Below are 18539 nucleotides of genomic sequence, written 5' to 3' on the forward strand. Positions count from 1 at the left end.
TTGCTCTGCAGTTGTGTATGTGGATGGACTTATGAGTGTGTGTGCGCGCCTCACCAGGCCTGTGCGGCTGGGCTTGGCGCTGACGGAGGAGGCCACAGAGCTCATGGAGCTGATGGAGGAGGCGCTGGGGCTGCGCTTCAGGCCCGAGGGCGTGGCCACCAACTTCCGCGCCGTGGTCTTTGCCTTGGCCGGCGTGGTGGAGGGGAAGCCAATGCGCGTGACCTTGTGGACTGGGGCAAACAGGCCATACTTGGGTTGGCATTGAAAGTATCTGAGGAAATACAAATGAAGGGGATAAGAAAAAAACAGATGTCACTATGCCCCCCCCCCCAAAAAAAATGTCTTATATACACGAATAACACCCATAAGACTTGGCGGTACTTAACTCTCTTTTGAACAAACTGGTTGCCAGAGCAGCATGTTTCTCAAGCCTGTGTGATAATCCTCTCTGGTCTGATTACCTGGTTCCTGCCACTGCCCCATCGTTCTTTCCCAGGGGCTCATCCAGTTCCACACCACACCACTCTCCCTTGGCAAAGTCTGTTTCACCAAGAAAACGAACCACACCAGCTTTTGTGCCACCAACCTGCAGAGAATGTGCAAAGAGAGTTCAAAAAAATATATATATTTTTTTATTATAGAGCGCTTTTCATTACTGAAAGAATCTCAAAGCACCTAGAGGGTAACTAACTTGGCATGAGATAAAACCACCAAGGCAACAGTACATAACAATAATAATCATCATAATAATCAATACATGCGACCTGTCAACATCACAGGGCTGATAAATGCATCGTCATTGTTTCCTTTTACAATGCTCTAAAGCAGTGATCACTTTCTAAGTCAAAATGCAAGCCAAGATCTACCGCTCAGATTTGTTTAAACATGGCAAAAAAAAACGTAAGCCTATGCAACATTAACCTATTAAAAACAGTTCTGTAACAATGAGGTTTGTAGTAGGCTATATGCCCTATACATTATCACTGCATAATGGATATGCTTGAATTACCCTGCCAATGTTGTTCTTCTCAGACCATTTAGAAATGATATGGTAATAGATCATTTGTTGTATTACTTGTGAGGCACAGCTAAGTGAGCATAATAATTAGCGTTATTATTTTTGGGGGACTGATGGCCTGTCTGAGGGGAGGGAAGGAGCAGCAGTGAGGCTGCCTCTCAACCGACTCACCGTCCCACTGCTCTCTCTCCATTTGCTGAGAAAAGGGGACAGTCTTCCAGCTGATGGTGAAACAAGTCATACTGCATTATTTCTGCCTCATGCACAAATTCATATTGTGTCTACTATGACCAGAGACAGTTAAATATTCATCGATATTAAAAAATCCACAAGCCACTAATAATAACCCAAGCTTATCGGAACACTTTGCTATACTCATTCATTGCAGCTGCAGTGCTGGTTGTAGCGTGAGTGGAAGTAGGGGGATCACACATTTTATGGCTTAGAAAAGCTTTGAACGTGTTGACAGTGTTGAATAACAATTTAAACATGAACTTACTAATTACAAACAGCAGCTCTTTGCTGTATTCGTTGAATCTCTAGTCATGGGTTTAGAAGTTTTGAAATGTCACAGTATCAACTTTGCTGTGTGTTCGAGGCTTCTTTTTACAGTCTATGGCTTGAGGGAATTGTGCAAACACGGTGATCTGAGCTACCTGATAGGCCAGTGGTAGGCCTATAGGTGCACTTGATTTGCTCTCTGGCCCTGCCGGGTAGGTGGAGTTCTCTACGTTTACACAAATAAAATGGTTAAAACTGGGAACACTTTGCCATCCTGGCACTAGGGATGCTGAATCAAGTGCACCTAGCAACAACAGCGCAAAACAAATAAAAAAATAGCAACGAAACGCTTTTCCTCCGTTTTTTTACAGAAACGTTTGGTGATCAACTAGTAATGCCTTGGAGATCGACCAGTCTATCGCGATCGACCGGTTTTTGACCACTGCTCTAAAGGGAGAAGTGAGGAATACTGTGGTGAGAAAAGCACCCTCCCTTCCTCTGAGCGTGGGTGACACTTCCTCTTAACACAATGTGTTACACAGCCCGAGGCAGACGGAGAAAGAGAAAGAGGGGCCTTGGACAACACACTCAGGACGGAAGGTGCTCATACGAGGACAGAGCTTGGCTGTGAACAGAAACTGAGCTCACTGAGGAGTGTTAGAACGGATGTTCTCATTGGTCAGTGAGAAGTTTGGAAGGAGGTGGGAGGAGGTTGTGTTCCGCAGACACATTCCTGAGAGATTACCATGGTGAGAGGGAGGAGGGGTCAGTCGTGTGACTCTGAGACCAGCCTGTATTTACAGCATTTGTGGCCACACAAGGGGCAAGAGGAGGGGGTGGGGATGGGGCGGGGGCTTAGCCCTCTCTAACCTGGAACAGGGGTAGGAGGCCAGGAGGAACATGAGACAAACATGCATAAATGGATGAGCAGGCAGGCGCTTCAGGATTAAAGCTACCTGATCCAAAATAACAGCTGCATTCAAAGTGTAAATGAACTAAGCCTTACCAAAACGCGGTCTCCATTCTTCAGCTCCCTCTCCCCTTTCTTGACCGAGCTGGTGTCTGAGAGGTTGGAGATGGACTCGCTGTTTGTGCGTGCCAGGTTGGAGGCTGGAGTGGCTGACGTGGCAGGCGTTGCAGTTGAGGCTTTTTTGACAGAGGGGGTGTGAGAGGCCAGGCTGGCGGTGGAAGGGGTCGGCGACCCAGCCCGGGACGGAGGTGCTGTCTGAGTCCCGTTGGCCTCGCCCTCTGTGTAGGACAGCTTGGAGGGGCGGGTGAATATCCCTTTCAGGGCCTCGCACTGGAAATAGCGCACCCCTGCCACCGAGCCATCGTTCTTCCCAATGGGCTCATCCAAAACTATGCCGGCCCACTGTCCTGGTGCAAACTGAGCCTCCCCCAGGAACTGCACCACGCCAGGTTTGTTCCCATTCACCCACACTCGCTCCCCAACCTGGAAGTTCTCCCCGCCATCTTGTGTCCCAGCTGCACCGCCACCTGGAGTGGACTTGTCGGCTGCAGCTACTTTGGATCCGGCTGCATGGAAACAGGTGGAAATCATCCAATTACTGCCAGTGTGCCAACTCCACTAAAGTTGGTCCATGGTTAGCTGAGCTAACAGGGCTAACATGAATGAGTTAGCTCACAGAACATGACACCTTTACCCTGCTATTCAATAGTTCCAAACTCTTATCCCAGAGTGAAATATGTTACGTACAGTGCCTACAGAAAGTTCACACCCCTTGACTTTTTCCACATTTTGTTATTACAGCCTGAATTTAAAATGTATTCATTTGAGATCGTGTCACTGGCCTTCACACAATACCCCATAATGTCAAAGTGGAATTATGTTAGACATTTTTACAAATTAAGTAAAAATAAAAAGCTGAAAAGTCAAGTCAATAAGTATTCAACCCCTTTGTTATGGCAAGCCTAAATAGGTTCAGGAGTAAAACATTGCTTACAAGTCACATAAGTTACATGGACTCACTCTGTGTGCAATAATAGTGTTTAACATGATTTTTTTGACTACCTCATCTCTGTACCCCACACATACAGATAATTGTAAGGTCCCTCAGTCGAGCAGTGAATTTCAAGCACAGATTCAACCACAAAGACCAGGGGAGGTTTTCCAATACCTCGCAAAGGGCACCTATTGGAAGATGGTTAAAAATAAATAAAGCAGACACTGAATATTCCTTTGAGCATGGTGAAGTTATTAATTACACTTTGGACGGTGTATCAATACACCCAGTCACTACAAAGATACAGGCGTCCTTCCTAACTCAGTTGCCAGAGAGGAAGGAAACCGCTCAGGGATTTAACCACGAGGCCAATGGTGACTAAAACAGTTAGATTTTAATTTGCTGTGATAGGAGAAAACGGAGGATGGTTCAACAACATTGTAGTTACTCCACAACACTAACCTAAATGACAGTGAAAAGGAAGCCTGTACAGATGAAAAATATTCCAAAGCATGCATCTTGTTTACAATAAGGCATTAAAGCAAAACTGCTAAATATTAGGCCAAGAAATTAACTTTATGTCCTGAATACAAAGCGTTATGTTTGGTGCAAATCCAACAACATCACTGAGTACCACTCTTCATATTTTCAAGCAGGGTGGTGGCTGCATCATGTTATGGGTTATGCTGTTCATCTGCAAAGACTAGGGAGTGTTATTGGATAAAAAGAAACAGAACAGAGCTAAGCATAGGCAAAATCCTTCTGGAAAAACTGGTTCAGTCGGTTTTCCAACAGACACTGGGAGACAAATTCACCTATCAGCAGGACAATAACCTAAAACACAAGGCCAAATATACACTGGAGTTGCTTACCAAGACGACATTGAATGTTCCTGAGTGGCCTAGTTACAGTTTTGACTTAAAGATGCTACACACAGGATTTCTTAGAATATTTGCATTGTTATTTCAGAAAATGTCCATAATATGTCTGGCGCAAATAGTGGAATAATGGTGTTTCACAGTATTACTTACCCGTCAGTGTTGTAATTGGCTGTGAAATTCGCCTATTGATTTCTCCCGCCGGAGTGGGATCTGTTGGCAAACTGGGAAAGCTGTTCTGACTTTGTGGACGTGTTATCTAGTGGAAATTGTCTTTTCCTGGTTAAAATTCTACACTGTTTATGTGAGAAAACATGCACTAATAGTGTAGGGAATCATTGTACCATCAAAATCGTTGTGAAATATATTTTTCATTACAAAGAATATATTTTTTACAGCTTTTTGAAGCTGGTGGACTTTCAGTTTTGGTCCACCAGCTTCAAACCGCTGTAAAAATGAAAAACTATATATTTTTGGGAGGGCTTGAAAATCTATGGCCAGACTTGAAAATGGCTGTTTAGCAATGATCAACAACCAACTTGACAAAGCTTGAAGAAAAAAAAAAAAAAAAAAGCTAAATGTTGTACAAGCCAAGTGTGCAACACTCTTAGAGACGCTCTTAGAGTAATTGCTCCCAAGGTGATTCTAACATGTATTGACTTGTGTGAATACTTACGTAAATTATGTACAAAAAACATGGGTGAGAAAAACCCAGGCTGTAACACAACAAAATGTGGAATAAGTCAAGGGGTATGAATACTTTCTGAAGGCACTCTACCGTCAACATTTGATCAGGCCCAATAATTAAGGTTGCCTGATTTTCTACATATAAATAAACTGGCTCATATGTTAACAGCCGAGCAATGCACAAAGAAATAGTTGATTGGATGACATTTACATGAGGCCAAACTTCACAGTCGCATTTTCACATGACCTGACTGTCAATGCTTTGAAACAAAACACCAGCACAGGGATCACATTTTCCACAGCAGGCCTGCTGTGTCTAAAGCCTCTAGTGGACTCAATTCACCAAATTACTCCAACTTAAAAATATAGTTAATCCACTATATTGGAGAGATTTTGGGGGTAAATACTATAGCCTACGGATCCAAAATGGCCAGTGACCGATCAGCATGTCTACATCAAATCTAGTCAAGCCGCATCAGCAGATCCAGACTGATGAAGCAGTAAAGCCCATTTTATTGCAACCTTAAGCTGATTGATGACATCAAAGTTAGAGGTTAGGTGCTGTAGCTACCACAGCCCTAATGAGAAGCAGCAAGGACCTGAGAACTGCTGGTGCTAAGGGGGACGAGGACCTCTTACCAGCGGAGGGGGTGATCTTGGTGGCTGGCGCCCCCGTTGACCTACCCATCTTGCTGGGCGCTTTGAGCCCGCTGGGCTTGGTTGTGCTCATGTTTCCTCTCTGTGAAATCTACAGGGCCTTTCTGTCCGTCAGTGGGTGCCGGCTGACCCCAAATCATTGACGTAGTTGTGCTCAGACTCTGAGATGACAATGCTCTCCGAGTCGCAGCACCAAAATAAATCAAACAAAAATAAAAAGGTAGAAAAAGGGGTGAGGGAGAAAAAGATGCCCTCAAAAAAGGACCCTGTTAAGAGAGATGAAGACAAATTAGTGCAACAAACAGATTTGTATAGTATGCATTTAAGTTAGCCTAGTTTTTTCATATTATTTACTTTGCATAGAAGACTACTAATGATAATATCCTGAAGGGAACAGGATTTTCACAGAATAATCATATTTCAGTCTTCACTTAAATGGTAAGCCAGGAGGGAGGGTTGTTTCACTGGTCCAATTTTGACTTTGTGGATATGACTTTTCAAACACTGGCGTCTTATATTGATTTGTTCACTTGGTATAATTGGTTCCAACTCAACATCATGGGTGACACTGACAAGGCTTATTGTTTACAACGGATTAATGGTGAGCATAGATGGGCTGAATAGCCTGCCCTTGACATTCAAATGATCTTGTGTTCTTATGACAACAAGCAGTGCTCCCCTGACTGACTCATCACAGTGAGTCCTATACTAAAAATACTCTGTCACAAGCCAGGCCACATTCAAGTGTCTGTCTGTGTGCGCGCATGTATTTGTCACCGCCATACAGAAACAAACTCTCTCTTTCCCTTTCTCTCCCTCACACATGCAAAGTCGATCAGTCTTCTATCTCAACGAACCTAGTACCATTCAGAAACACAGGCAGGAAAAAAAAGGAAGAACGAAAGACCTGCGCATAAATACATTTCAACCCCAGACATGAAGACTCGAAGGCCAGGCTCAGAGTACACTCATTTTGTTTTGCTCAATAACATGTCATTCTACCCTCACTGCTTTAATAAGCAGTTCTAAATGGGCCCATTACATGGATTTAATAACACTCCAATGACATGTTTCTAAATTCGGGGCGGCAGGTAGCCTAGTGGTTAGAGTGTTGGACTAGTAACCGAAAGGTTGCTAGATCGAATCCCTGAGCTGACAAGGTAAAAATCTGTTGTTCTGCCCCTGAACAAGGCAGTTCCTAGACCATCATTGTACATAAGAATTAGTTCTTAACTGACTTGCCTAGTTAAAGGTTAAAAAGAAATAAAAATACCTCACATTCTCACCACCAGTGCTCTGCTGTATTAGTGTGTGTTTGCCAGGGTTTACCAATCATTCAGGCCTAGCCTATAGCTCTGTCCTCATCAAACACAAGTCTAGAGTCTTGGGCCTTCCCTCTTCACCATAAACCGTAGAGCCAGCTCGTGTGAAGCTACAAACTCTAGGTAGAGAGGGAGGGATTAGTAAACAAACAGAAAAGGATTAAAGTGTTTAGCAGCCCTCCTACAGGACAGACTACTAGATTAGCTAAAGAGGTTACAAGGGTCTACCTGTTATTACCAGACTGCCAAAATGGTGGTCTTGGCATAATCCGGCAACATTTGTGTTGTCCTTCAAAAGACTTCTCAATAAGGCTACCTGTTAATGGTAATGTTTGAGAAATAGCATTAATAATGTAGTAACTAAGGATGCCTTAGGCCAAGGAGTGGCAACATATGTGTTCTACTGTTAGCTAGCAATGTAGGTCGACTGAATTTTATTGACAGTCTTTGCTCTGACTTGCAGCATGTTAGGGACTCCCAAGTGTTGAAATAATGCATGTGGTTGAGAGAGCCCAGAGCAGCAAATGCACAGCAAGGCTTTCACATCAAGTTACCACCTTACCTCGAAGTCAACCAAACTCTACTGTTGCTATGGCAACACAAACTACGCAATACTGTATAGAGGAATGTTCTGAAAGTTGAACAGCTTCAGTTTTACATCTGGCCTACTGTTTAGGCAGGGGTGAAGTAACATCTGTAATGGAATAGGCTAGTTCAACTTCATACGTCCAGTACGCTGCCAGCAAAAAAAAGTTGTATTACATTCCAGCTATTGACAGAGAGGTCTCCCTGCTCTGAGTGAGAGCACCTATCAAGATGCCCTGGATTACAGAAAACTGATAACTAAAGAAATTGTAAATGGATCTTGCTGCTAAGTCACAGACACATACAGTGGGGGAAAAAAGTATTTGATCCCCTGCTGATTTTGTATGTTTGCCCACTGATAAAGAAATGATCAGTCTATAATTTTAATGGTAGGTTTATTTGAACAGTGAGAGACAGAATAACAATAAAAATATCCAGAAAAACGCATGTCAAAAATGTTATAAATTGATTTGCATTTTAATGAGGGAAATAAGTATTTGACCCCCTCTCAATCAGAAAGATTTCTGGCTCCCAGGTGTCTTTTATACAGGTAACGAGCTGAGATTAGGAGCACACTCTTAAAGGGAGTGCTCCTAATCTCAGCTTGTTACCTGTATAAAAGACACCTGTCCACAGAAGCAATCAATCAATCAGATTCCAAACTCTCCACCATCGCTAAGACCAAAGAGCTCTCCAAGGATGTCAGGGACAAGATTGTAGACCTACACAAGGCAGGAATGGGCTACAAAACCATCGCCAAGCAGCTTGGTGAGAAGGTGACAACATTTGGTGCGATTATTCGCAAATGGAAGAAACACAAAAGAACTGTCAATATCCCTCAGCCTGGGGCTCCATGCAAGATCTTACCTCGTGGGGTTGCAATGATCATGAGAACGGTGAGGAATCAGCCCAGAACTACACGGGAGGATCTTGTCAATGATCTCAAGGCAGCTGGGACCATAGTCACCAAGAAAACAATTGGTAACACACTACGCCGTGAAGTACTGAAATCCTGCAGCGCCCGCAAGGTCCCCCTGCTCAAGAAAGCGCATATACATGCCCGTCTGAAGTTTGCCAATGAACATCTGAATGATTCAGAGGACAACTGGGTGAAAGTGTTGTGGTCAGATGAGACCAAAATGGAGCTCTTTGGCATCAACTCAACTCGCTGTGATTGGAGGAGGAGGAATGCTGCCTATGACCCCAAGAACACCATCTCCACCGCCAAACATGGAGGTGGAAACATTATGCTTTGGGGGTGTTTCTCTGCTAAGGGGACAGGACAACTTCACCGCATCAAAGGGACGATGGACGGGGCCATGTACCGTCAAATCTTGGGTGAGAACATCCTTCCCTCAGCCAGGGCATTGAAAATGGGTCGTGGATGGGTATTCCAGCATGACAATGACCCAAAACACACGGCCAAGGCAACAAAGGAGTGGCTCAAGAAGAAGCACATTAAGGTCCTGGAGTGGCCTAGCCAGGCTCCAGACCTTAATCCCATAGAAAATCTGAGAAGGGAGCTGAAGGTTCGAGTTGCCAAACGTTAGCCTCGAAACCTTAATGACTTGGAGAAGATCTGCAAAGGGGAGTGGGACAAAATCCCTCCTGAGATATGTGCAAACCTGGTGGCCAACTACAATAAATGTCTGACCTGTGATTGCCAACAAGGGTTTTGCCACCAAGTACTAAGTCATGTTTTGCAGAGGGGTCAAATACTTATTTCCCTCATTAAAATGCAAATCATTTTATAACATTTTTGACATGTGTTTTTCTGGATTTTTTTGTTGTTATTCTGTCTCTCACTGTTCAAATAAACCTACCATTAAAATTATAGACTGATCATTTCTTTGTAAGTGGGCAAACGTACAAAATCAGCAGGGGATCAAATACTCCCCCCCCCCCCCACTGTACCTTCCATTCCTCTGAAGCCCTAAGCGCTGGGTTAAATAAAACAAACTAGATCTCTCTAACGCACATCTACCTGAACGCAAAAAGATATTTCTCAACAGCACAGAATAAAGGGTGGGTCAGCAGCATTGACCCAATTTACATGCCGCACTCCAGTTTTCCACCTCTGTGGCCAGGACCACGACCAAAGGCCCTCGAAGAAAAAGCACAGAAATGATTGATATCTTCATGGCAGTGAATCAGAGGATACAGAGTATCCATTGACATGCCTGTTCTATTTGCGATAAATTCACTCTTCTCACTAACGTTGTACTCTATAAAAAATTGAAGATAGCCGCTTACAACAAATGTCCAGAACTATATTTCCAAAGCTGACTTAAACAAACCCCCCCCCCAAAAAAAAATTGGACTATGCCTCCTCCATTGCTTCACAAACTTCATCTGTTGATTCCATGGCATCGTTTAGAGAAAGGCTAAAGTCATCTTGGGGAAGAGAGTGGGCTTTCCCCAATAGACCAGCAATTTCTAGACTTGAAACCAGAGCCTTACATCTATAATTATAAACTATGGACGGCTTTCAGCTTTCAGTTTAGCACTGGTGTAGTCAGCTGACAATGATCATCCAATTATGCAGAAGGAGATGTCTCCCACTGGTAAAGCTGATCCTTTGCTCCGGACTCTCACTTTAATCTCTATTCAGGAAGACAGCCAAACACCAATGTTCTGTCAATGCAGGTTTTGGGCAATTCACTTATCCTTACAAACCCAGATGCCCATCAATGTCATGCACTGCACTACAGCTGTAGGCTAGCCTACTTCTGTTAACACTACAGTGATGAATGTGCAAAATGACATGGTATTTTGGAAAAGTAACCATACCAACATCTTAAACTAATGTTACTAGTCAGGGTATTTTCCTAAAAATAATAACAGGTCAACAAACGGTTAAATTGTTTCCAAACAGTAGAATGACGTGACCAACAGAAAACACTATTAGAGATCTGTATATAAGGATGAGATTCTTATGTTTCCGCCCTAACAACAGGAGTCGGCCCAAGGCGGGAAGGCAGGCGACAAGACTAGGCCTAAAATAAACCCATAGGGCTTATTTTGGACAGATTTCAGCAAGAGTGAAACCACTCACTTTTGTCTCTTCCTCTCTTATACTATGCATGCATATAAGGACCGGACATTTCTCATTAAGAGCTTAATGGAAACGTGTAGCAATAGCAAGCCTTTCATCTTACAGTTCAAAACGCTATAGCCTATTATTAAACACTCCTGTAATGAAGCAGATAATAAAACAATTTTCAAACATTTGCCAAAATGCAATTTGTGGAAAACACAGTTCTAAACCTAATGCGAGCAGTTGTGATAGAGATGAAAATTTCCGTTCGAAATGTAGAAAGAGGGGGAATCTAATAGCAACAACTATGATGGATTGCTAATATGACTAGGATTGTGCCTTTGGCTTCTGGACAACAAAAGAGAGTTGATATGAAAAACACTAGAACGGGGGAGAAATGCTGGTTAACAGCAATGAGGAAGTCTTTAGAAAATAAATTGCCTCCACATTTCTACGGATGGATTTTTGCAAGGTTACTTTGAAGCAAGGTAAGACATGCCTCATTATTTAAAGTAAAGTAAAACTTTCAGGTTTCAAACAATTATACTGCCTCAAGCTCACATTGCAAAGTGGTGGGTGACTTGCTGATAGTCAACGGTAGGCAGGCTATGGCCTATACACCCGAATGGCGAATGGGAGATACGCTTTAATTTTAACGAAGCACGCACTGTAAAAGGAAATATAACCTTGCTGCTCGGATGGGTTACATGAAATCGGTGGAGTCTGCCTAGTTATAATTAATTTATTGTGTTACCATTTTCTTTTTTTCTTTTGCAAATTTATCTTACTTTTAAGCTCTGCATTGTTGGGAAAGGACTTGTAAATAAGCATCACAGTAAAGTCTACCTACACCTGTTGTATTCAGCACATGTGAAAAATACAATTTTAATTTGACTGGTCGAGGATGTGTTCTGTAAAACAGATTTAGTTCTGAAACCGATTTGAGGGCCCAAAAACATGGAGATAATCGACTTCCATATACGATTACTTGTCGCTGCAGCTTATCCACAGCATATCTGGCTTAGCTAAGCCATGCAGAGTAGGGAAGCATCGCTCAGACAGCCTGTACAGCTCTCTGAACGCAGGGAAAAGGCCTTTCATTCTTCACTGTGCAATATACTTTTGCTGACATCAGTAGTGCTAAAAGCCTCACTAAATGACATCTCTAATTTGCTTATTTGCAATGTATTGTATCCAACACTTCCCTCTCAGACTTCCCCATTCCTTTCATTAAGGGCAAATAAAGTATTTCACTCTCAGCTAGTTGGAAGCACTTGGAAAATATTAGAGAGTCGATTTGTCTAAGGGCATAAACGTTGAAAAATGTGTTTAACCACTTTGTACTACAGACTTTGGTTGTAGAAGGTTAAAGAATTAGGCTATTTGAAGGTGAAAATAATAAAGTTCGAGAGGGCATTTTAAATCCAAGGACAAGATCAAACTAGAAAAAAAAGAACAATTCCCGAATTGGTTTGTTTTCTAGCTTGAATGGTTCAAGAGTTACTATTACTGTTGGTGGGTTAGTCTATGATGCTAATTTATGCAAATGTCAATCGTTTTACATTTATAGACTTTTGAAAATGATCGTTTTAATGTTTGCAGCTGAGATGGTAAAAGATCAGTAGCATTTAAAATGGTCTACCACTGTTTTTATGGTTGGCATTATGCCAATTTACGCAAATTCAAATTGAGTATATTTTAAAGGTTTCAGATCATTTGAAGTAAGGATAGCTTGAATGTTTTGAAGTTGGTCTTGTAGCTTAATTGGCTGAGGAGCAGGACCATTTTCAATAGCTACCACAGTATTCCTATGGTTCCCATTAAAACCCATGTTATTTATGCACATTTAAAATTGTTATAGTTCAAAAAGTATAAATACTATCAACAAGCTGTATGCAAGACATCGAAGTTGAGTCATTCTGCACATTTCAACATTGGGTTGGAGTTGATAGCTTAAACGGTTTAAGAAGTAGCATCTAGAACTTTTAAAATGTTACCGTTCAAGTCTATGGCCACTGAAATGCATTGAATTTTATGCAAATATGGTTGTAGAACAAAAAGTTAATAGTATAAAAAAAAAAATTCTCAAGCAACCTGCGGACAGCCAGTCTACAAGTTTTAAATTTGTTATCGTGTTGATAGCTTAAGCGGTTTAAGCGCTAGAGTGAGGGGAATAATGACTATGTAAGAGTGCTAAAGTAGTCTTGCTTTCAGCAAGCACACTAAATATATAGTAGCAGTCAAAAGTTTGGACACACCTACTCATTCATGTTTTATTTTTTAACATTATAGAAAAATAGTGGAGACAAAAAAACTATGAAATAACACATATGGAATAAATTAGTAACCAAAAAAGTGTTACATCTAAATATATTTTAGATTCTTCAAAGGAGCCACCCTTTGCTGTGAGGAAAGCTTTGCACACTCACCCAGTTTCATGAGGTAGTCACCCGGAATGCATTTCAATTAACAGGTGTGCCATGTTAAAAGTTGATTTGTTGAATCTCTTTCCTTCTTAATGCGTTTGAGCAAATCAGTTGTTGTGACAAGGTAGGGGAAGTATACAGAAGATAGCCCTATTTGGTAAAAGACCAAGTCCATATTATAGCAAGAACAGCTCAAATAAGCAAAGAGAAACGACAGCCCGTCATTACTTTAAGACATGAAGGTCAGTCAATCCGGAAAATTTCAAGAACTTTGAAAGTTTCTTCAAGTGCAGTCGCAAAAACCCTCAAGCTTTGTGAGGAAACTGGCTCTCATGAGGACCGCCACAGGAAAAGAAGACCCAGAGTTGCCTCTGTTGCAAAGGGTAAATTCAATTGAGTTAACAGCCTCAGAAATTGCAGCCCAAATAAATGCTTCAGAGTTCAACAGACACATCTCAACATCAACTGTTCAGAGGAGACTGCGTGAAATCAGGCCTTCGTGGTCGATTTGCTGCAAAGAAACCAATACTAAAGGACACCAATAATAAGAAGAGACTTGCTTGGGCCAAGAAATATGCCCAATGGACATTAGACCGGTGGAAATCTGTCCTTTGGTCTGATGAGTCCAAATTTGAGATTTTTGGTTCCAACCGCCATGTCTTTGTGAGACGTGAGTAGGTGAACGGATGATGTCTGTATGTGTGATTCCCACCGTGAAGCATGGGAGGTGGTGTGATGGTGCTTTGCTGGAGACACGGTCTGTGATTTATTTAGAATTCAATGCAGACACATGGCTACCACAGCATTCTGCAGCGATACACCATCCCATCTGGTTTGTGCTTAGTAGGACTATCATTTGTTTTTCAACAGGACAATGACCCAACACACCTCCAAGCTGTGTAAGGGCTATTTGACCAAGAAGGAGAGTGATGGAGTGCTGCATCAGATGACCTGGCCTCCACAATCACCCGACCTCAACCCAATTGAGATGGTTTGGAATGAATTGGACCGCAGTGTGAATGAAAAGCAGTCAAAAAGTGCTCAGCATATGTGGGAACTCCTTCAAGACTGTTGGAAAAGCATTCCAGGTGAAGCTGGTTGAGAAAATGCCAAGAGTGTGCATTTTCAAGGATCTAAAATATAACATACATTTTGATTTGTTTAACACTTTTTTGGTTACTACATGATTCCATGTGTTATTTCATAGTTGACATCGTCACTATTATTCTACAATGTAGAAAATAGTAAAAATAAAGCAAAACCCTTGAATGAGTAGGCGTGTCCAAACTTTTGACTGGTACTGTATGTGTCAGGAAGTCTCACATTTCTCTGCATTGGATGCACAACAATAGCAATGCAATGGGCTCTCACATTCAGCCTTTTACTAGGCAAGCCGTTATGCACGTCAGCATCTCAATGGAAATGACAGTGTTGCTAGTGTACTGATGCATATTCCTGACCAATTTCTCACCCAAGAAAACACCAAGCATATCATTAGGCCTATACTGGAATATCAGGGCAAATAGCCTAATATGTTCAATGCAACTATAAATTGATACAATACTCTTACCATGTTATTACTACTTTTATCCGTGGCGTGCTGTAATGTAAAGTGCAACCCTAATTAGTGATGCACCGATATAACATTTTAGGCTGATACCGATATCCAATATTTTCCTTGCCTTTTAAGCCTTCTAGTATAGTTAACACACACACAGCAGTCTAAGCCACTGCATCTCAGTGCAAGAGGAGTCACTACAGTCCCTGGTTCAAATCCAGGATGTATCACATCCGGCCGTGATTGGGAGTCCCATAGGGCGGCACACAATTGGCCCAGCGTCGTCCGGGTTTGTCCGGGGTAGGTCGTCATTGTAAATAAAATAAACATTCTTAACTGACTTGCCTAGTTAAAGGTTACACACACACACACACACACCAAAATGTTATTTTGTTGGCATTTACGTATGTCCCCATTACCAGTAAAACATAATCACAACGATTCATCGATACTTATGCTATGATGCTGGTAAAGTTGTCTCGCGCACCTACAGTGCTGGTCATAAAAAAAGCTAGCTTGCTCATGGATGCAAACAATGTTCTTCCCCAAAAACATAGCAAAACGAGATCTGTTTCAGTAGCTATATAGTTAGCTAGCTAACTATGTAGCTAGGTGTCATCATCTAAAATAACCCTAATTTATAAGACAGTTCTTATTTGAATAATGGTGGTTGGACCCATCTATGTGAAGCTAGCCACAAATAAGGATTAAATAAAAGTATGTCATTGACAGTGATGCAAATTAATACAAATAGTAGAATTATGCCATAATTGAATAGATCATGCTAAAAGAGGTTGGAATGTTATAAAATCAACAAAAGACAACTTGTTAATTTGACAAATCTGTTGAAATCACACTGGATGTATTATACTTTAAATTTGCGTTGGGGGCATACTTATTTCACTGTACAGCATTGCCTATTGATTGTGGATCAATGACATGGGGTATCAGTCTACTCAGTGACACACAGAACATTAGCGTCGTAGCTCTTATTGCGGGACTCTGAAACAACTGTGAATTGAGCCACATTTATTGTAAATCTATGTGTATTGAACACTATTTCAGAGGAAAAACAATATGTTTGAGTCTGATCACTGAGGACGTTGTGAAAAAATATATTGGGTATTAAGTAGACTGATACTCCATTTCATTGAACCCCAATCCTTTGGTAAAGCTGTACAGTGCAATATGAATGTCAATACACACAATAGGCTGACTGGGGAGGTGATTTCACACAGTCACAGTCCAGCAATAAGAGCTACAAAGCTAATATTTGCGTAAACTCTTCACAATTGTGTTCTGTGGGTGTCACCAAGTAGACTGATACCCCATTTCATTGCTTCACATTCCAACCTTAACATTATCTAGTCTAAATATGGCATGATTCCACCAATTGTAACCTTCTGCATCACTTTCAAAGAGGTACTTATATTTTGAAGGCAAACCGCAAATTCTACTATTGTGCCTAATCCTTATTGTGGCTAGCTTCACAACACATAACCCGGTCTGCAGTCTGCAGTCTGGTCGAGTGTCACTAGCCAGATAAAGTTAGCTGACTGCTTATAACATTAGCTTGGGCAACAGGGTTAAGTAGCTAGCTAGCTATTTATTTTCATGAACAGAAGTTCAATTTCAATAGGCAAACAAGTGGCTACCTTGCTAATACTTACTCACAAGGATTCCTAAATCATTGCTAAGTAAAATGAAAATGACTGCAGTTTCTACTGGTCATTGCTTTCAGGCTGGTTGTATTGGTGCTAGCTAGGTACCAAGCTAAATCTAGCTACCCCAGAAGTTGTGGTCAAACAAATAATGCTTTATTACCAACGCAGAATTGTAAACATCGTTCGTGGCCAGTGTTCGCAGACTTTTTTTTACAGCTTTGACAGTGCTACTGATAGTTGTGCGACGCTTGGCTTGCTAGTGCAAATTCAGAACACACAACATTCTATAATAACTGTTATTTGACATGTCAAATTAAGAGCTTATTTAACATGTCAAATTGTGTTATTTGACAAGTCTTTTTTGACACGCCAAGACCCAAACGGCGTTCCGTAGTATGCTGTGAAGCTAAAAACAGTGACGCAATTACTGTGCAACTACGGTATGGCAACATGTGTACCGGTGCTCGACCAATCAGCAAACGCCAACATCACCCACAACAGCGAACGGTTGATTGTCAAGGGCAATGAATTCCATTATCTTGACGTTAATGGATTTCGCCTTTGAGTTGTCTCGCTGAAATTCTTACTCTTTCAAATGACTACTTGACTTGTTGACTGCTTGATCCACACAGCAGACATTGTGGGCTAGGTTAGGAATGCTGTGTTGCACGTGTAGCGCAAAGTTTTACATGGCGTCATTACGTCATCTACCTACGTTATATACTGTAGGTATGCACATCAGCTTTGACATCGGTTTTGTACATCGCCGTTAAACTAGACATCGGGCCTGAAGACTGATCACGCTGTCCACAGCCGATGTGAGTAAGACCTTTAAACAGGTCAACATTCACAAGGTCGCAGGGCCAGACAGATTACCAGGACACGTACTGTGAGCATGCGCTGACCAACTGGCAAGTGTCCTCACTGACATTTTCAATCTCTCCCTGTCCGAGTCTGTAATACTAACATGTTTCAGGCAAACCACCATAGTGCCTGTGGCCAAAAACACTAAGGTAACCTGCCAAAATGACTACCGACCCGTAGCACTCACGTCTGTAGCCATGAAGTGCTTTGAAAGGCTGGTCATGGCTCACATCAACACCATTACCCCAGAAACCCTAGACCCACTCCAATTTGCATACACCCCCAACAGATCCACATCTGGGTCCTCAGATTCTCAAAAGATTCTACAGCTGCACCATCGAGAGCATCCTGACTGGTTGCATCACTGCCTGGTATGGCAACAGATCGGCCTCCGACCGCAAGGCATTACAGAGGGTAGTGCGAACGGCCAAGTACATCACTGGGACCAAGCTTCCTGCCATCCAGGACCTCTATACCAGGCGGTGTCAGAGGAAGGCCCTAAAAATTGTCAAAGACTCCAGCCACCCTAGTCATAGACTGTTCTCTCTGCTACCGCACGGGAAGTGGTACCGGAGCGCCAAGTCTAGGTCCAAGAGGCTTCTAAACAGCTTCTACCCCCAAGCCATAAGACTCCTGAACACCTAATCAAATGGCTACCCAGCCTATTTGCATTGCCCCCCCCCCCTTTACACCGCTGCTACTCTCTGTTGTTATCATCTATGCAAAGTCACTTTAATAACTCTACCTTCATGCACATATTACCTCAACTGTACCGATACCCCCCTGTATATAGTCTCGCTATTGTTATTTTACTGCTGCTCTTTAATTACTTGTTACTTTTATTTCTTATTCGTATTTTTTTAAACTGCATTGTTGGTTATGGGCTCGTAAGTAAGGTCTACACCTGTTGTAGTCGGTGCATGTGACTAATAAAACTTGATACCGATCTTGGCATTCTTAGCAAATATCGACCAATTCCGATATATTCACCGATATATTGTGCGTCCCTAACCCTAATACTTAAACATGAAGCTGTGGGAAATCAAGGTGCAGAAAAAAATGCTTTGAGTGGTTAACAATGGCATGCTGCAAAAGAGATTCAGGGACATGCTGGGACACTCAGACCTCTCAGCATGGGACTCAAGGCTCTTGGTCTAAAAGACATCTCCTAAATATCACTTCACTAGTGCGCCAGCCAGTGGGCAGGTTTAGCCTATAGAAAAGCCTTGGCACCACATCTCTTTTAGAGCCTGCCCTGGCAAGTGGCTTTAATCACAATCAATGACAGGAGCTGAGCTGTGTGCCCTCTGCACTCTCACTGGTTGTCTTGGCAATTTGCCTAATCATAAGGTCTACTATGCCCCTGTTTGGCAGCACT

At 42.2% G+C, this 18539-nt stretch overlaps 1 protein-coding gene across 7 annotated transcripts in view; it reads right to left on the reverse strand.

The window, feature by feature from the left end:
- The window catches only part of clip1a (CAP-GLY domain containing linker protein 1a), a 57491-nt gene that overhangs the window by 36687 nt on the left and 2265 nt on the right, over positions 1-18539 (reverse strand). For all 7 annotated transcript variants that reach the window (XM_014161318.3, XM_045703126.2, XM_014161320.3 and 4 more), the window contains exons 2-5: positions 5688-5971; positions 2526-3055; positions 462-586; positions 55-271 (exon numbers count right to left, since the gene is read on the reverse strand). In XM_014161318.3, the coding sequence (XP_014016793.3) occupies positions 55-271; positions 462-586; positions 2526-3055; positions 5688-5778 (963 nt within the window). In that variant the 5' untranslated portion in view covers positions 5779-5971. The remainder of the gene's footprint in view (positions 1-54; positions 272-461; positions 587-2525; positions 3056-5687; positions 5972-18539) is intronic.

Source organism: Salmo salar, chromosome 20, assembly GCF_965601325.2.
Source record: "Salmo salar chromosome 20, fSalSal1, whole genome shotgun sequence".
NCBI lineage: Eukaryota > Metazoa > Chordata > Actinopteri > Salmoniformes > Salmonidae > Salmo > Salmo salar.